This window comes from Ixodes scapularis, unplaced genomic scaffold, assembly GCF_016920785.2.
Source record: "Ixodes scapularis isolate PalLabHiFi unplaced genomic scaffold, ASM1692078v2 PGA_scaffold1__304_contigs__length_218370807, whole genome shotgun sequence".
NCBI classification, from domain to species: domain Eukaryota; kingdom Metazoa; phylum Arthropoda; class Arachnida; order Ixodida; family Ixodidae; genus Ixodes; species Ixodes scapularis.
Window position 1 is genome coordinate 76,725,822 of NW_024609846.1, and position 20,701 is coordinate 76,746,522.

The 20,701-nt window shown below is 48.3% G+C and overlaps 1 protein-coding gene across 1 annotated transcript; it reads left to right on the forward strand.

The window, feature by feature from the left end:
- The first annotated feature begins 709 nt into the window (after positions 1–709).
- Positions 710–2,283, forward strand: LOC8039999. The gene has a single exon (XM_040208367.3). It carries the CDS (start codon positions 879–881, stop codon positions 2,097–2,099), a length of 1,221 nt encoding a protein of 406 aa, XP_040064301.1. The 5' UTR covers positions 710–878; the 3' UTR covers positions 2,100–2,283.
- The last annotated feature ends 18,418 nt before the right edge of the window (positions 2,284–20,701 follow it).

Genomic DNA, 20,701 nt, shown 5'->3' on the forward strand with positions numbered 1-20,701 from the left:
CAGTGGGGGGCTCGTTAAAATTTTGGGTTTTTTTGGACTATCTAAATCACTTTCTTCCTTCCCATCCCCCCCCCCCCCCCCCCCCCTTTTCTACTCCGCATGCTTCCCCCTCTGCAAATATCAGCTGACCTTCCGACATCTTTTCTGTGTTGATAGGCAAAACAACCACTAAAATTAGAAAGTAATTTGTAATCTGAGTGGAAGTCACTCGGAAAAGTAGTTAAAGCAAACTACGAATTACTAGAATATAAATGTAATTAAAAGTTACTAAACTACTCAGAAAAGTAGTTAAACTACAGTAACTTGAGTAAAGTAGTTGAATGGGGCCCGGTACCGACATGTCACAAGCAAGTCGCTTACGTCAAATTTTCATCCAGGTGCTCGTCATTGCCTGGACGATCCACACAAAGTCCTATCAACGAGCCGATAATCTGCCACTACCCATCGGAGCCTCGGCGTCACTTCAGCTGCCGTACGCCCGCCTGATCCTTCCGCCGCTGGATACGTCCAGATTCGACGGCACAGCCTGGCAACCACAGCTTGCGCCAGATAACCACAAGCTACAAAAGCCGCTGCCCGGCACTTCCAGCGAGGGGCCCGGTACCGACATGTCACAAGCAAGTCGCTTACGTCAAATTTTCATCCAGGTGCTCGTCATTGCCTGGACGATCCACACAAAGTCCTATCAACGAGCCGATAATCTGCCACTACCCATCGGAGCCTCGGCGTCACTTCAGCTGCCGTACGCCCGCCTGATCCTTCCGCCGCTGGATACGTCCAGATTCGACGGCACAGCCTGGCAACCACAGCTTGCGCCAGATAACCACAAGCTACAAAAGCCGCTGCCCGGCACTTCCAGCGAGGGGCCCGGTACCGACATGTCACAAGCAAGTCGCTTACGTCAAATTTTCATCCAGGTGCTCGTCATTGCCTGGACGATCCACACAAAGCCCTATCAACGAGCCGATAATCTGCCACTACCCATCGGAGCCTCGGCGTCACTTCAGCTGCCGTACGCCCGCCTGATCCTTCCGCCGCTGGATACGTCCAGATTCGACGGCACAGCCTGGCAACCACAGCTTGCGCCAGATAACCACAAGCTACAAAAGCCGCTGCCCGGCACTTCCAGCGAGGGGCCCGGTACCGACATGTCACAAGCAAGTCGCTTACGTCAAATTTTCATCCAGGTTGGTCTTTTTTACAAACCTGTTGACCATCACAGTGTTAGACGTTACTTGTCGGTGCCGAGCCCCTTTGCTTTTGTCTTTGTGCTTTGTCATTTAGAAGCGTACAGTGTCTACGTGACTTGTGTATTGTGCTACGCAGCATCTATAGTAATAAGGATAATGCTGCTACTTTCTGGCAATGTAGAAATGAACCCTGGCCCGTTCACTCAAGAGCAAACTAAGAGAATACTAGAAGTCTTGGAGCTACTACCGGGTATACACAAAAACCAAGACGTAATTTTGGCTGAAATGGCGGCAATCAAGCAAACACAGACATCGGTCGAAGAAAAACTCACATCTGTGTTTTCAACACTGGAATCGCTCAAAAAAGACGTTACTTCACTGAAATCCCTTGAGACTAAAGTGCAGCAAATACAAGTCGCATCCACGGAACTTGCCGAGCAGTTTAACCAGCTGGCAAACAGTCATGATGACCTAGAAAATCGCTATCGAAGAAATAATCTAATCTTTTATGGTGTTGACGAGGATACAAATGAAACATGGGCAACGTCCGAAACAAAAGTTCTGCAGCTCTGCGAAACTGTGCTAGGCATCAAAATTGACCACTCACATGTGGAACGCGCTCACCGACTGGGTAGACACAATGCAGAGAGGTCCAGGCCAATCATAGTAAATCTTTCCTCGTTCAAAACAAAACAAACTATACTATCGCAAACGCCCAAGCTGAAAAACAGCGGAATATCTATCGGCGAGGACTTTTCTGCTAACGTGCGTCATGAAAGAAGCAAGCTTCTGGGATTTGCCAGGACACAAAATAGTCAATTTAAACTACGCTACAACAAACTAATTATTGGAAACAAAGTATTTTACTATGACAACAGTGAACAGAGAGTAAAAGAGAAAACAATCTAGCAACCAGTACAAATTCCACAGGCTGCCCTCAAAAAGACCATAACTGTGAATGAACTTGATGTACTTCTCGTGAATTGTCGTAGTGTAAAAAATAAAATTGATGACTTAGCAGAGCTTGTTAATCTGACAAGGCCCAGTATCGTAATGGGTACAGAGTCCTGGCTTGATGACTCAATCAAAAGTGCAGAAGTTTTTCCACCTGATTATACTGCTTATCGACGAGACAGGAATGGGCATGGTGGAGGAGTATTCCTGCTGACTCATAACAGTCTGCAAAGCACCGCCATTGACTTTTCGCAATTTTCATTTGAGTCCGTTTGATGTAAGGTGTCGCTTCAAAATGGCCACTTCCTCACAATCGGTTCCTTCTACAGACCGCCTGCGTCTGGCGACGATTCCATTCTTTCTTTAACAAATGCTCTTTCAACAATTTCTTACGACTACCTTGTACTGGGAGGCGACTTTAACTATCCTGATGTTAACTGGGTTGATGGCTTACCAATCAGTACAAACTTATCCACACCTTACAAGACATTTATTGAATTTGTTTTAAGCTTTTCTTTATACCAACACGTTAAATTTCCTACACGCTTAGACCACAGGAGGGACAGCACGCTAGACCTAATCTTTAGCAATGAGCGTTCTGTTATCTCTTCTATTTCCGTTGTTCCCGGTATCAGTGATCACGAGGCGGTAGCTGGGAAAATAAAATGTGCAAAAGAAAAAACCGTACAAAAAACGCAAAGGAAAATTTATTTTTACGATCAAGGGAACTATTCCGCTTTAGCTGACAAACTTTTTGATTATTTCCAAGAATTCAAAGAATTCAGCTACCACTCTGATGTGGAAACGCTATGGGGTATGTTCAAAAATAAATTAAAAGCTTTAATTGAAATCCATATTCCTTCAAAAGTTATAACCGGAAGGAAACGCAAAGACAAGCCTTGGATAAATAAAGAACTACGAACGATCATTAAGAAAAAAAGACGTGTGTATTCTAGATATAGACAAAATGGAAAACAGAGCCTCCTGGTCCGTCTAAAGGAACTAACAGCGTTTTATAAAAGCAAAGCGGAACACTACAAGAAACAGTTTCTAGCATCTCTTGATGAAAAGTTCAAACGAAATCCAAAGGAACTTTGGAGGTACGTAAAAAGTTCGAACAAAGATGAGCCAGGAATTCCAACTATCAACGACTCGGGACGGATGATAGATAATGAGGCTGAAAAAGCAAGCCTTTTTAATAGCTATTTTGAATCTGTATTCTCGTCTCCTATAATGAATAACCCTTCTCTCATTTTTGAGTCTTTAAAGGACAGCATGTTGGATATTGAACTTTGTCAAGATGGAATTCTTAATTTACTAAACAACATTGACTCTCACAAGGCCACTGGGCCTGACGGTATACCAGGCCGCATATTAAAAGAGTGTTCCGGTATTTTGTCTAGTTTTTTATTTGTATTATTTGATAACTCATTATCAAGTGGTAAATTACCAAGTGAATGGAAAACAGCTCACGTTGTTCCTGCCCACAAAAGCGGTAAAAAGAATAGGGTAGAAAACTATAGACCAATCTCACTTCTTTGCGTGTGCTCGAAAGTTTTAGAACATATAATCTACAGCCACCTGATAAAACATCTCGACAGAAACAACTTTTTTATTCCTTATCAACATGGCTTCCGAAGTGGTTTATCGTGCGATACCCAGCTGATCGACTTTTATCACGACATTTCTTCTTTTTTTGATAAAGGCGTGCAAGTAGACTGCGTTTTCTTAGATTTTCAAAAAGCCTTTGACAAGGTCCCCCATAAATTGATTCTATACAAATTAAAATTTTTGAATATCCCTGAAAATATTATTAACTGGCTTACTGATTATCTTACAAATAGAAGACAGGCTGTTTTAGTTAACGGGAAAATGTCGCCGTATTTAGAGGTAACATCAGGGGTCCCCCAGGGATCAGTGCTAGGTCCGCTTTTATTTCTAATATATATAAATGACATTTCTACAGACATTACGTCAAGCATTCGTCTGTATGCGGACGATTGCGTCTTATACCGCAAAATAAAGACATATCCAGACTGTTTAGAGCTACAGGAAGATATTGATCGCCTTACAAGATGGTGCGAAATATGGAAAATGAATTTAAATATTCCCAAATGCAATCACATAACATTTACCAGAAAACGACAACCTGTTTCTTTTAGCTATCTAATTGATGGCGCCCCACTACAAAAGGTGGACAAAGTAAAATATTTAGGCGTTCAGTTTTCGGAAAACCTATCGTGGAGCGCGCATGTAGACTACATGACGGTCAAAGCTAACCGTGTGCTAAATTTCTTGAGGAGGAATTTTCACGATTGTCCTCCCAATGTAAAAAATACCCTTTTTCTTTCTAATGTCAGGCCTATTTTAGAATACGCTTGCGTGCTTTGGGACCCTAAAGAACGCTATCTAGAACAGAAAATAGAACAAATCCAGAGCAAAGCTGCTAGGTTCGTTACAAAAAATTACAATTTCAAACAAAGTGTTACTGTTCTAAAATGTCAATTAGACTGGGAACCTCTGAACTCTAGAAGACGCCGCCTCCGTTTAAAATTTTTACATAGAATCTATCATGATCAAACAGGACTGGATAAAACTAAATTCATTGAACTGCCACACTTCGTGTCACGTAGATTAGATCATTCCAAAAAAATTAGAGAATTTTCAGCTAGGACTAATATATTCAAATTCTCATTTTTCCCCAATACCGTTAAACAATGGAACGAATTGCCAGAGGAAACTATTTCAATTCCATCGTCTGATAATTTTTTTGATAAACTGTCACGTGATAGCTGGGAGTAAGGAAAGTGAATTTTCTCTTTGAGAATGTGCATTCAGAACGCTCGGTCTGTAACACTGTGCTATCTGTCTTCATATCTTTATTCGTACGGAAAATTACACTGTTGGCTAAAGTTTTATACCATTGTGGATCCATTTGTTCAGGTGTTATAATTTTGCAACACAATTGTTGTTGCTTTTCCTGTTTTTCCTGTGTGTTTCTGCATGTCAGAACTGTAATTCTTGTGCAAATGTATCCTCACCCCCCCCCCCCCCTGCAATAATGCCTCTTGGCGCTGCGGGGTAACATGTAATAAATAAATAAATAAATAAACTACGTACAAGTCTGGCCCGGTAGGCGCTCTGCGTAAGGGTTTTCACCTATCTGCCTAGCCCCGCACACCATCACATGGGCCAAGAAAGGTGTAGTTTTACTGCAGAGGAGAAATCAGCAGGGTCCAAGATGGTGACAATGGAGGATGGGGGACTGTTCCAGTGGCTGATGGCTTGAGAAAGGAATGACCAATTGAAAGCGTTAGTAGAGTCAGAAATGTGCTTGATGGTGCAGACGTTGTTGAGGCGAGAAGATGTTCGGTCGGGGGGTAATAACAAAGTGGTTTTGAGGTCGGGAATGTGGTAGTAGATTTTGTGAATAAAGCACAGCTGAGAGACTTTTCTGCGAAGCTGCAAAGAGGACATGGTTAGTTCAGTTTTTAGCGCTGAGACACTGAAAAAAAAAGTCATAAATGGATGAAATGAAGCGAGCAGCTCTGTTCTGAACTGCCTCTACAGGGTATTGATGAGGTACAGTCGATGGGTATTCCAGATGGTTGAAGCATATTCTATTTTTGGTCTGACGTACGTGTCCAAGGTTAGCTTACGAACAAAGGGTGGAGCCCTTTTTAAGTTACGTCTGTTTAGTCCAAGAGTTCCAGATGAATCGGCAGTAATGACTTCAATGTGGTTATTTTAGGGAAGGTCAGATGTTAGTCTTACACCAAGGTATTTATACACAGTAGCGGTCTCAATCAGATCGGAGTACAAGAAGTAATTAAATGACAGTGTTTGTTTTTTTTCTTGGTGAAGTGGATTAGTTTGCGTTTATACTTGTTTAATGACATAATCCACTCTTTGCACCAATTGTTAATTTTCTCTAGATCTTCCTGAAGCTGGTTATTATTTTGCACACAAGTTACTTTGTTATGGATGACGCAGTCGTCGGCGAAAAAGCGGTTCTTTGAAGAAATCCCAATGGGGATGTCATTAATAAATATTAAAAAGAGTAAGGGCCCAAGTACGAACCCCAGGGGAACACCAGGAGATACATTTATTAAGGAAGATTCATGATCATCATGGACGTGACCTGTACACGGGAAAAAAGAAAGTCACGAATCTATGCAAACGGTTATTTGGTCGAAGCAAAAAGATGATAGCTTAGAAAGAAGGCGTTGATAAAAAACACGGCCGAACGCTTTGAAAAAAAAAAACAAAAAAACTGCGTCAGTTTTTTCATTTCAAGGTTCAAGGTTAGTGTGCAAGTCATGGATGAAGTCGCAGAGTTGTGTTTCGCAGGAAAGTACAGTCTCCGGCGATATGAAAGACCCACTGGGAGCGCGTGGCCGAGGCGGGGGCTGGTGCGGGCGCTGCGAGCGCTCCGGGCAGTTCCATTCTGCTTCGAGGGGAGGACGCTCATTCGGCACTCGGCACAAACTGATAAGCGCGTTTCGCTTTATCTGAGCCCGAGTGAGCGTCCTCCCCTCGAAGCAGAATGGAATTGCCCGGAGAGCTCGCAGCGCCCCCGCCAGCCACCGCCTCGGCCACGCGCTCCCAGTGGGTCTTTCATATTGCCGGAGAGTGTACCTTTTTGAAAACCGTGCTGCTGTTTAAAGAAAAGGAATGGGATCATAGGTGCCTCATGATATTGGAGTAGAGGATATGCTCAAGTAGTTTGCAAGAAATTGAAGTCAATGAATTAGGGCGATAATTAGATGCGGAAGAGCGGCTGCCCTGTTTAAAGACTGGGAATTACCCTTCCCACCTTTTGGTCAGATGGAAGGCACCTTTGAGATAAGGACTGAATAAAGATAAGTTTTAAATACTCACTCGAAATAACACTGGTGTTTCTTTTAAATTTTAGAGTTGATGTTATCGGTTCCAGCGGACGAAGTAAGTTTTAGTTTATCAATCAATGTTATAATACCGGCGGAGTTAACGTTAATAGGATGCATGCGCTCGTAAAGCTCTTCAGGGAGAGTGGGGACGGAGTCCAAGCACTCGTTAGTAAACACTGATGAAAAATATTCGTTAAACACAGAACTATCATGGTCGACGTTGCACATCCAACCATTCCTAACTCTCCCCATCTTCCTAAACGTCCGTGTGTGTCCGAACACCAGAAACCGGAATTTTAAAGGTTAAAAACGGCACGTTGCGAATATGGAACGCGCACTTTCATGCAAAGCTGACGTCAAGTGACTCAAATCGAAAAACATGCATATTTACAATATTGTTATCTCTTCTGGTGAAGGCTCAGCAACCGTTGCATCCGTTTTCGCGCATGAAACGGCGACTACCAGAGAAAGTAAGAACGCAGTGAGTGCCTTTATTTTAACAATGTAAACACACTTGCAGGCGTGCGCTGATGAAGCCTCAAAATCAAAGCTCTCGTAGTGTGATTCGTGACTGTGCCGGCTACTACCCAACCTGGTTGTCACGCCACTTTCTGGAAGCATACACCAAAATTACAAGTAAACACACAAAAGCGACATCGATACAATTATCTTCTAGAATATCATCTTATTTAGTCATAACTCTTTCAATAGGCACTACAAGTTGTATTTATTTTAAGAAGAAGAAGCAACATTTTTTTCGTGAGAAAAAACAAAATATCAATGTTAAGTCTGGTAACGTTGTAATTTTGCCGAATCATTGCCAAATCTTTAGAAAAGTTGGACAAAAGTTGCGCCGAATTTTCGATTTGGGGGGGGGGGGGGGGAGAGAGGGTCTGGTTTGCCCCCCCCACTCAAAAACAAGTTGGTACGCCACTGGTCTTTTGGTTTGGCTCTAAGCGTATTGCAGCTCGGATAAGTTTATACATGCTTTATTAAGTTGAACTGACACCACTGTCTTGTGTTTCAGTTTTCATGTTTTATTGTTATGCGTTTTGTTTAAATATTTATCCCCGGCTTCGAATGCGTAGTGCCCTAAAACCTCTTTTAGAGTATTTTTTTTAAATAAATAAATTGACAGATGCGTAAACATGTGATGTGTTTCTTTTTAGCTATGAGTGCGCAGAAGGCACATGCGGGAGGGAAGCCCTGCATGGACTACTTCGACTACGTCTGCAAGGCCTCCGACATCAAACTGCTGGACGACCGAAAAAAAGAGATGAAACTGCTGTCCAACAGCAAACGTACGAGCCAACGCGTTTTCAGCATGCGCATGTATGAAACGAAAGTAATATATTTACATTCGACACACTGAAAATCAGAGAAGGAGGGCAATAACGAGCGAACATGTGCACATAATTCAATTCGACTTGTTTGTTTTTAGAGCGCAGCTCTTAGGGGCCCGTTTCCAGCCTGAGCGGCGTCGGCGTCCTCCCCCCGAGGCCACGTGACCCCCCCCCCCCCCCCCGCCCCCGAGATCACGTGACCCCCTCCCCGCCCCGAGGTCACGTGACCCCCCTCTCCAGAGATCACGTGACCCCCCGAGGTCACGTGACTACCCGCAGGTGGCGTGACCCCCCTCAGTACCCTTCCCTACTCCTCCTCAAGAGCTGCGCTCCAATTCGGCGTTACAGGGATTTGTAAACGGCTTTCATTTTTTTCGTAGTTTTTACTAAAGCTTTTTTTTTCTTCATGAAGTGAGGTAGTTATATATGAACTACGTTACGCAAGCTTGAATACCTTTATCTTTGTCGGTTTATAGTAGTTATGTGTGTTATGCCTCAGCCCCGGTGAGCAATTTCGTAGCACCTATAGAACGGGGCAAAGAGTTGTTGGTCGAGGAAATAGACCATTCTATGAAGACAATGTCATAGCAGATGCGTTGGCCGGTTGCAACGAAATCAGGTGCCTGTAATGGGACAATTCATTTTGTTTCCGCGAAAAAAAGCGGACCTACTCTGCCTCAACAGATTATGACTCACATGAGATTTCAAGGAAAAGCGAGTTATCCTTATTTAGGAGCATCTAAGGACGGCAGAATTGGATCTTATTCAGAAATATGATTCATATTAAATCAATGGAATCAGCCCAAGGTCTTCGCGTACGCCATTATATAAAAAAAAAACGCTAGAGAATGGGACAAGAAAGGAGACAAAGTGGTTACTATTTACATCGCGTGCCGCCGACATTCTACAATGGCCGCCGTTGTTCCAAGATGCGCGTTTAATTGAAGCCACTTTTTCATTACGCTAAAATATGGTTATCAGTTACTGACCGCAGTTAAGTACGACTGAAGTCAGACTTAACTGCATTTAAAGGAGCTGTGCAACGATATTCAGTTGGAATGTTTTTCACTATACGCGAGCTTACTGGCACTAGTGGGAGTCAAGGATACTCGCACGCAACTCCGCTGGCCAAGAAACTCCTTTGTTGCGGTGTAATTTCGAGGAGAAAAGCGATCATTTTCATTCAATCTCTCCTTTGCAAATTTTGATGACGTAACGTGGGGATCGCAGTACACCCAAGTGACGATATTTGAATGCGGTTCATAGATTGGACCCGAGCATTGCGTGGGCACTCGACTTGGGCTCGTGATAATTGCTAGCTCGAGAAGCATTCGGGTAGTGACCCGTGCCCAATCGCTGCAACGACGACAACAGCCGAGCCATAACAATGTCTGGAACTCAGCGCGTGTCCTGCGCTTTGCCAACCCCAGCGCGTGGCTATGATCAACACTGGCGGCATATAATCGGCTCCAGATCACGTGGCCGCTTGTTCTGGCTGCGAGTTGAGGGGGTGAACGCTGCTCGTTTTTCTTTAATTTTTTTCTGGGACTTCTATTGCGTGGGGTGAAAAACGAACGCGTGTTTCAAAGATCATTAACGTTAGGGATCCGTTTTAAGCGGTATTTGCGCTAAGTACAAAAATTGTTGCATCGCTCCTTTAAAGGGGTACGGAACGAAATGACGTCCCATAGAAAAATGTCCTATGATCGGCTGTAGAAAAGTCTTTGTATGCATGGTCGGCTTTAGCTATTTGGCCCAATTAGCAAACGCATTTTCTATCCATAGCGCTCTTTACCTGCCCTATGACCTATACATTGCTTACCCGTAACGTAATTCGCGGCTATGTCGGTATTTTATGTCACAAGCGTTCGGTTCACCGTGATAGCTTCACACTGCAGCTCGAGGGAACCAGTAACTAGAAATAACCTTGAGCACCCATCAATTGCGACACCTGCAAGTCATGTATATAAGGTGTTTGTTGGGTGCCATGTTTGAGCGCGTTGTTCACAGCTCATACTTTTTTTTTTCTTTTTTTTTGGGGGGGGGGGAGGGGGGAGAGGGGAGAGGAGAAGAAGTGTGGTAGGGTCGGCTGGCTTGGAAGAGGTCCTCGCATCCTTAGAGCAAGCTCCTACCTAACGTCTGCAAAGAACGGCGATCTTGATGGTGTGGAATGCGCGTTGAGAAAGCACTGTGGAAGTTAACATCCAACGTATTAGACTCGTTAGCGCTCTCCGCCAAGTCACATTCAGGACTAAGTAACTCCACGAGCGAGCCATACTGCCGCGAACTGGCGCTGCTTCTTAGAGGCCGATGACGTGGCGTCACTCCAACGGAGCTTCACAGACCGCCACCAGGCGCAGTCTTGAAATTTGTTTATTTGTGTTAAAATTAGTTCCCTTGACTTTTGTGCCGGCTGCCCAGAAACAATAGTTTAGACTAAAGTCACTGGATCCTGGAAAAGTAACGCCAAGCTCCGCGTGTGGTCGCCATCTTGGTCCATGAAATGAGCAATTTCTCCTTGACCCCTCCGTTCTTGGTGAGCCTATCTAGATTCGCTGGTGACGGGTAGCTTTATTGAGTCGTTTTTTGTATACCGAGATTTTGCTAACCACACACCGGCGAAACAGGCGTACACGTTCGTAGCACCACCAGATGCTGTGTCGGTGCTTCTAGGTACTGAAAAATAAGTTTACTGTCTTGAAATGCGCAAGAGGAACAATATAATTGTAAGAGATCCATGGAGATGGGCCTGATTAATAAGTTGATCGCATACGAAGTGCCAAAGACTCTTATATTGAAGAGGAACGCTTCCAGTACGATGATGCTCCATGGTGATCTTGGCGCGACAGGTTTAGAACGACCCCCCGAAAGCATCGAAGATTTAAATGGACCAAGATGGCGATTTCCATGGCAACGTAGACCGTTTCGTCTACGTTGTCAGCGGCGCCATGACACCCGCATCGCCGGCCCAGCCTACGAAGGCATGTACCTTCGATGTTTCCTGCCCGCCCGGCGCGTCGGTGGATTCTATCTTCGACGCGGCGGCGGCCATTGTCGGCACTGCCGAATTGTTCTCTGTGCAGCATCTGGGAGGCAGCAACTTTCAGATGTCTGTTACATCGTCATCGGCCATGAGCCGAATCGTCAACGCCGGGGCTCTGACCATCGGCGGAACAAGCGTCCCCATCGTCCCGGTAGGCCCGCAAGTAACGTCCATTACGTGCCTCTACCTACCGATTTATGTGAGAAACGAAGCCCTCGCCGCCGCCCTGTCGCTTTACGGGAAGGTTCTGGATATTCGCTTCGGCGTCTACCAGGACCACCCCAACCTCCGGACGGGTACCCGCTACATCCGAATGGAGATGAAGGAGTCTACCCCGGTGCCGAACTTCCTCCGCGTCTCCGGTCATCGGGCCACCTTCGACTACCGCGGTCTCAAGAGAGTCTGCCGACGCTGCCAGCAGGAGGGCCACCTCAAGGCGGCCTGTAACGTGCCCTATTGTGCCCGCTGCGCCGCCTTCGGCCACGACACCGTCGGCTGCGCGGCCGGCTGCGGACGCTGCGGAGCGGCCCACGCCACGGTGGACTGCACCCAGCGTCGCAGCTACTCAGCCGTGGCCGGCTGCGGCCAGGACGACTTCCCGGCCTTGACTCCGGCGTCCCAGACTCCGAAGTCCCAGGGCAGGCCTCCTACCACCCCTACTCCCCCTCCTGCGGCGACGGCCGCCACCCAAGGGTCCGGTGACACGCCTGCCCCCGCCGAGCCCCCAGTGACGACCCCGTCCGAGCTCGCCCCGACATCGCAACAGTCGAAGCCGGCAAGCGCCACCGACGCGAATTCGAACGCGTCACAGGACGCCGCCGAGGCCGCGCTTTCGAATGCGGTCCACACCGCATCTGTGCACGCGCCCACTCCTACCAGTCCCGGCTCAGAGGAAGTACTGGTGAAGGAGGAACGCCCGCGAACGCCGGAACTCTGCCCCAGCCCGCTTCCCAGCTGGAGCGACATTATGGAGGACTCTGCCTCATCGACGGACGACCGCCTCGTCATCGACGAGGTTGCCCACGACAAAGACAGCGCTCTGCCGCGCGGCCGAGATCGTCGCCGCGGCACCTCCGAGGAACTCCGAAAAACCTGCAGCCGCAGTCGCAGCCCGCATGGCGGTGCCGAAGACGGGAAGCGAGATCTTTCCAGCAGCGGCGAATCAGGGTCCCCAGGATCCACTCCAGCATCGGCAGCGGCTCCCAAGCGGTTGCGGAAGGACCTCGTCGCGCTGTCTGACAGCTCGTGCATCACATCCGATACATCCACGGACTAGCAGTGAACACAACAACCCCCCCCCCCCCCCCCTCCATCCCCTTTTCGCGCACCTGCGAGTCATCACCCTGAACGTTCAGGGCTTCCGCAGCGTGACAAAACAGATCGAGGTCATCCAGTTCGCCCGAACCGCCCGTTGCGACCTCCTGTTCCTGCAAGAAACGAACTTCCACAGGCAGCGCGACGTGGACCTCTTCAAGCAGCTGTATGGGGTGGATTGTTTCTTTTCATACGCCACTACACGGAGCTCGGGGGTGGGGGTCATTATCTTTAACCGCTCGCTCCTCCGTCTCAGCGCGTGCTGCTTTGACCCCGACGGGCGGTACATCGCTTTTGATTTCTTCGTGGACGGCACGCGCTTTCGTGCTGTGGGCGTGTACGCTCCAGCCCAGCGTTCGCAATCCCCGGCCTTTTTCAAGAGCCTGGACGTCCATCTGCTCGACGCTCACCACTGCCTGCTCCTCGGCGACTTCAACTGCGTCGTCGATTCCCGGCGCGATGTCAGAGGCCCAGGCTACGGACGCACCACGTGGAACGCCGGCGAGCTGATACGCCTGATGCGACACTTCGACCTAGTGGACTGCTGGACTCTGCTCCATGGCACCGCTTTCGAGCATACCTGGCAAAGAGGAAACTCGAGCAGTCGCCTGGACAGGTGTTACATCTCCGAGTTTCTGAGCCCCTCTGTCACCGCCTGCTGCGCAATGAACTTCCCTCCCTCCACTACGTACATTTCCGACCACCGTCCGGTACTCGTAGAGCTCCGCTTCGGCAGCAAAGCCAGTACTCAACGCACCTGGCGTCTCGACACCCGACTGCTGCGAGACAAAACAAGCCGCGACTGCCTGAGAGAAGCCTTGCGCCGGTCCCTCCATGGAGCGGCACCAGACCCCTTGACCTTTGACCGGCTTCAAGACAGCTGGCGGGTGGCGTGCGTGGCGGAGGGTCGTGCACTGCGTCGGCGGCACGCCGAGCAGCTCCGAGACACCTCTCTGCGAATTCGGATCGTGCGACGGGGCGGCGCGGGGACTCCGCTAATGCGGGGCTACCTGCAGCAGCTCCTCGACCGTTACCAGCGACAGCTACGACTTTGTACCACCGCAGCCACAGCCTACCACGGACGGGTCGGGCCCTCGGCTCACCCCGAGGTGCTGCGCTACGCCCACCGCACCGAAGTGCGGGAGCGACGCGTCCCTTCAGTGCCGACAACCCCAGGCGCGCCAGCAACATCAGGTCAACCGTCGGTCTCCGGTTTCAGCGCCCACTTCCGGGCCCTGGCAACCACCGAATCGGCGGTGGACCGTGCGACCCTCGTGGCGCACCCCTTCCTACGCGATCTCCCGCAAGTTCCCGAAGACCTAGCCGCACACTTGCACGAGCCCCCCAACCCCGAAGAGGTGCTCCTTGCCCTGTCAAGAATGAAAACTGGGTCCGCGCCGGGCCCAGATGGGTTTCCCACCGAATTCTACCGTACCTTCTGGGACGTGCTGGGCAACTATATCTGTGCCGTGCTCCGGGAATTTTTCACGGAGCACCGCCTTCCAGAGTCGTTCCGCCGAGGCAGAATCATTCTTCTGCCTAAGGAGGGAGGAGACCCCAACGACCCGGGCGCGTGGCGTCCCATCACGCTACTCAACGCAAGCTACAAGCTGCTAGCGTCGATCATCACGCAGCGCCTCCACGGCATGCTCCCGGACGTGGTGACACCCCACCAGACGTGCTCGATCGTCGGCCGCAGCATTCAGACCCTGACATCCCTGACGAGGGACGTGGTGCAGTACACGAACGCTCGCCAAGCCAGAGGCCTGATCGCCTCCCTCGACCAAGCGAAGGCTTTCGACCGGGTGGAGCACCCGTTCCTCCTGGCCGTGCTCACCGCTTTCGGTATTCCCCCTGAAGGGGTTCGACTCTTCGAGACGCTCTACAGTGACATGAAAAGCGACCTCTATCTAAACGGCGGTGTGACGGCCAGCTTCCCCGTCACCCGGGGGGTCCGCCAGGGTTGCCCGCTCTCGCCGCTGCTCTTCGTCCTTACCCTGGAGCCCTTCCTAGCCAACGTCGAAAGGACCCCCCAGGTCCGCGGACTCTCCCTGCCCGGAAACGGCGAGGTGAAGGTGTCGGCATACGCCGACGACATTACACTGTACCTGCGGGACACCGACGACCTCGGAGCGGCTCTCCGGATCTTCGAGACCTACGGGTCTCTCTCCGGAGCGAGGTTGAATGAGCAGAAGAGCGCGGTGCTGTGGGTTAACCGACCGCCTGACCCCTCTTCACCGATCCCGGCAAAAACTTCGGTCACGATCCTTGGTGTCACCTACCGCTCGTCAGGAGTCTCGGCGGACATGTGGACGCGCCTGGCGCGCGACATCGGGGAGAAAGTGGACTCTGCTCGCTCCTACGCCCTTCCCCTGGCCGAGCGCAGGTACCTAGCCTACTCTGTCTTCTGTGGACGCCTCTGGTATCTGGCGCAAACGGCGCTCCCGACCTCACGTTTCATCCGACCGGTGAAAAGCGCGCTCTACAGCTTCTTCTGGTCAGAGAAGACGGAGCTGGTCACTCGGCCGGTTGTCTGCCTCCCGCGCGAGCGTGGAGGGTGGGGCTTTCCCTGTATCGACATCGCACCCGCAGTACTCCAACTCAAGACCATGCTGAAGATATTGCGCGATGAGCACGGCCCAGCCCGATCCCTCGCGCTCTACTTCGTGGGGCACTCCCGCCGAGAACTGGGAGTCGAGTCGCCGAGCTCACCCGGCCCCTGTGCCGAAACCCCGCCGTCTGACTACCGAAGGGCAATACAGCTCTTCAAACGACTCAAAGAGCGGGCGCCCCAGCTGGACGTAGTGGAGACACCGACGGCTCGTCTCACAGAGGTCCTCCTGGAGCCGCAGATTTCGGCAACGCAGGTGGAGCTCGGAGACTCTTTCTCCTGGTCCCGCCTCACTTCTTCGTATCTCCCGGGGCACCTACGGGACTTCGAATGGCAGCACGGTTGGGGCGTCCTCCCCAGCGGAGACCGCTTGCTCCGCTGGGGCGTGTCGCGCACGGACGAGTGCCCTAACTGTGGGAATCGCGAAACGAATGTGCACGCGGTGAAGGAGTGCGTTGTGGCGCGGACGTTCTGGCGCGTCATCCGTACCAGCTTCCGCGGTTTGGGCGTAGGACTTTACCTGCTGCGCGGGAGATGCCCTCCGGGCGTCTTCGTCCGTCTCCTCCTCGCCGCGGCCGAGTACGTGCTGTGGAGGAACCGGTGCTGCGCGGTGAGACAGGCGCGTCGATCGCGTGCTCTTTGGCCCCTCCTGTGGCGGCTCCGGCGGGAGCTCGTGGGACACCTCGAGGAGCAACTGTTTTTCCTCGGAGAACAAGAGTTCCTCAGGCGCTGGTCCTGCCGGTACCTGAGCGTTCGCGACTCGCGGATTGAACTCCGCTTCAGGTACCTGGACAACCTCTAGGTCCCTGAGTTCAGAGCGGTGCCCTTGGGGGCGCGGGCGCGGGTGTGCGGCTCTGGGATGACGCTTCGGCCGCGTGAGTGATCGCGCGGACGGGGACACCTCGGGGTGTGCGCCTTCGAACTTGTGCGTGTGGCTCCGCGGCAAAGACCCGCCCACTGTACAGACACTGGTTCGCGCATATATGTGTACACAGTGTTCTTAACCTCTGCGCGTCTCTTACAAAATCATGTCCACAGTGTTGCAAATAAATTTTCTAATTAGGCCGATTAGCCAATCGCCTTGCGAAATTTTGGTCGTCTGTATGTTAGTATCCGTTTGTGTCCGGCTAGCAGGTAGGGAAGGCAATGGCGCTACTTTCCCAGGATCCAGTGACTTTAGTTTAGACTAGTGTTTCTGGGCTGCCGCCACACCATAGACCCTATCTGTGTTGTGACTGCTGAGCGCGTGCTGACGGCGAGCTTCTCACATTCTTTTGCATCGTGCATTCCACACCATCGAAATTGCCAGTTTCAGCAGCCTGTTAGTGTTAGCTTCTTCTGAGCATGCGCTCTAAACAGCGCCCTCAAATATGGCGTCCAGTGAATACCATCTCTCTCTTTCGTTAATCATTGAAACAGGCGACCGCAAATTTACACATTTTAGATTATGCAGTTTATTTTTAGTCGGTTTAGCGTAAATTTTGGTCCACACTGTACCGTTTCCTTACTTTACGTAATGCTACGGGAGCTAACACCTAGAATCACGGGGACATTCGTGCTTCGTTTGAAGCGTAGCAAGGAATTAAAGAAGTACGAATATAGATTTGCACGCGACATTTAAAGCATCGATGACCCTTAACGCAACGTATCAAAATGTAAGGAAACGCTGCTGTGTGAATAGACCAGGGGTGGCCAGAATGACATGGGGCTTGAGAGGTAGACAAAACTGCAACTTTTCGAAAAGCCACAGAAAAAAAAAGGCGTGTGTGGGGAGAGAGGTAAGAGAGGGGATACTTTAACAAAAAAGAAAAAAAAGACATGAAGGGAGCAGTTCTTTCCAAAGGGGACTAGTGCAATTGTCGACTATACCAAATATCACCCGGAAGCAAAACGTTTCTTCAAGAGCTATTCAAAAAGGAATGCATGGTTTGCCAGCCAGCCACTGCCCCTGACTCCCGTTATGCATATGCGGATCGAAACTCTTTCTAGAAACAGGGACACTGGACATATCTATGTGTCAAAAAGCATTCCGGATGTATACGTACGTGGTAGAGTACAAGGCTTCTTTTTGGTATCGAGCTTTCTTTACATTGCAGAACTCTTTTCGTCTTGGAAAGCAGGAGGGGAAGGGGGACACGCTTACCATAGGAGCCGCGAGCCGCACTCGGACCCGCGAAGAGCCGCATGCGGCTCGCGAGCTGCAGTTTGGCCACCCCTGGAATATAACTTAAAAGGGCGATGCCACAATTTTTGTAGTTTCACTAAATACCGCTTAGAATTGTTACTTGACATTCATCACCTATGCAACACGCGTTAGTTTATTCCTCCACGCAACGACAATCTCAGAAAAAAAAAAAAGCACGAGAAAATTGAGCAGTTTTTATCAAGTTTTTTCCCTCAACTCGCAGCCAGAACAAGCAGCCACGTGAGCTGAAGCCGAATATACACAATTGCAAGCAGGGCATCTGCCCGCCGCCATGTCTGTGCTCGAGCTGGCAAGTGCGTACATTTACAAGCTTGCCAATGCTACGTCCACGCGCACGCTGCACATGACATGCTCGCGCGCATCAGGCACCATTGAGGCGCCATGCTTGCAACTGTCTTATATGCCGCCAACGTATATCATGGCCACGCGCTGCGGTTGGCAAAGCACAAAGCAAGAGCTGAGATTCACAAATTGTTAAGGTTCGCTGCTATTCCTGTCATCGCCGCGATTGGGCACGAGCCACAGTCAGAATGCATGTCGAAGCATTGGTTGTCACGAGCCCAAGTCGAATGCTCACGCCGTGCTCGTGCTCACTCTATGAGCCGCACTTAAATATCGTAACCGCGGGAATCGCAAAACTTGATGACGACATTCTGGGGATCGCATTTTTGACAATGCCAACAGTACGATCCCCACAACTTCATCGCCAAATTTTGCGGAGAGACTAAAAGAAACGTCCGCCTTTATCCTTGAAATTATACGGCGACAAAGAAGTTTCTTGGCCAGTGGCGTTGCGTGCAAGTATATGTAGGTCCCACTAGTGCCAGTAAGCTTCTGTCAAGTGAAATACATTCCTACCCAATAGTCTCGCATAGCCCGTTTAAATATAAAAGGGGAGCTTGCGTTAGGAATAGTTTAGCCCTGAAACCAAGTTAGTGACCATAGCGGCCGCCACCAGGAAATAAGCAAAATTGGTAATTAAATTAAAAATTAAATTTAAATTTAAAAAAAAATGTAAAAAAAAAACAACATTTCTGCTCGTCTAAGGCCGAGCAAATCCTGGTTAGTCTCCAATGGCATGTCGCCTTTCTCTTAAAACGGGAAAACCTCTCGTAAACCTGCGTTTTGCACAAAGCATATCCGAACCAAGCATACAATGGTTTCACCTGTTGTTTTCTTTAAAGAAAAGAAGATATTTGACGCACATTATTTGCTTCTTGTTGTAATCTATCACATAATCGCCGAATTTTGCACGTACTCAATGATAAACAAACAAAACAATATATCTAGCTCCACCTACTGCCATAACACCCGGACTGATGTCGAAAACAATTTATAGCGATACTTGGGGTTATGATTTTTAACTTCGAAGCAAACACGCAAAGTCAAAAGGTCGGTTAATTTTTGGTGCACTCTCGTCTGTTATTGCAAATAAATTGCATTTCAGAAGCAACGTACCCAAATATCTTAACTGACGGAATGCTATCTGGGCCTTAGCATTGACCGTAGACCTTTACAGTTGTCCAACAAAAAGAAACGGTTTCTTAGAGCTCACATCATGTCCTGTCTGATGGCATGATTATTTAGTTGCTGCTCAGTATTACAAAAGCGCTGTTCAGAACGCTAAGCTTATTTGTTCAGCAAATTTTCCCAGTCGTGTTAAAAAAAAAAAAAAAAGCCTTGTCAATTTGGAAATTGAATACACCAGACAAAAATCTGATTGATGAGTCTTTATGTGGTGCGATATTTCAAGGAGTGTATATTAAGTCATTTTCTAACACCCCCCTAACAATGACTCTCCAACTTATAATTCTGACCTTTTTTCGTTAATGGATCCGATCGTAATTAGTACCGATGAAATTAAGAAAAAAAAAAAGAAACGGTTTGCCGATGCCGTCACTGGCAACCTGAATAGATGAAATTAACTCAAAATTTATCACAGCTGGAAGTCTTTTTCTTTCATAATTCTTGCGCATATCTTTCAAGAATCGCTTGACACTTCATTTCTACCTAGCGATTGGAAAATTGGCAAAATTATTTCTTTGCACTAATAATGCAATAAGCACTTTCGCAATATTTACGGGCCAATCTTACTAATTAGCTTTCCCTGTAAAGTATTTAAACAACGCAATTTATGCACAACTCGCTAACTTTCTGGAAACAAATTTGTTATTTTTACCAGTTCAACATGGCTTCAGGAATTTTTTTTTAATGAAACCGAATTCCTTATTATTAAGAACGATTTGCATACAGCTATTTATCAGGAATCTCAGGTGGACTGCACATCTTTAAATTTTTCAAAAAGCTTTCGAGAAGCTCTCACATAAACTTATATTGCGTAAGCTAAGGAAACATAACGCTCACTCTGACCTGTTTAACTTTTTTTTTACCAATTACTCGCAGTTTGTAACGTGTAATGATGCTAACTCCTCTCCCGCATCCGTCTCTTCTGGTGAACAGTGCACTGTAATATGGCGTCCAGTAAAAATACCCCCCCCCCCCTCCCCCCCCGCATAGCTCCAGGCTCCCTCTGCTCCATGCATCGCGAGCGACAATTTCTTTCCAGATGCTGAGTGTGGAAATAAACACATAATACATTTTTCTTATGTTTTTTTCTTCTTCTGCCAGGCAGGTCCACACACAGTAAGGCTTTGCGCCTCTAAACTAACGTTAATCTCCAGTCTCATGTGAGTTGTAAATAACATTTTGTCAAATACTATTTAGCAGGGATGGGCAAAATACATGCAAATATGTATCGAAATACAAATACAAAATACTTCGTCAAAAATGTAGTTAATTACAAATCTAATTACATTTCTAAAAAAGCATTTAAGTACAAGATGCAAATACAACCAAATGTATTTGGTCTCCTCCAAATACTTTTCCAAATACATTCCCCAAAATTTGCGTCAGCGACTTCACGGCACCTGCAACGGGTTTCTGGGTATCTCATTTTAATTTTGCATCGCACACTCGGGAGTTAGTGTGCGAGGCTCTAGTAGCGTAATAGAAATATAATCACAAAAAAAAAAAATGTAATCAGCTTGGACGTAACAGGTAAAAAAAGTAGAGCTTCGAGCAGCTTTTTTTTTTTTGTCGATTACATTTTGGTATAGACCAACAAAGAATCCAGACGACCAAGAATAGCTAG

Coding starts and splice junctions, on each gene's coding strand:
- LOC8039999 (XM_040208367.3), top strand. CDS start 879: ATGTCACAAGCAAGTCGCTTACGTCAAATTTTCATCCAGGTGCTCGTC.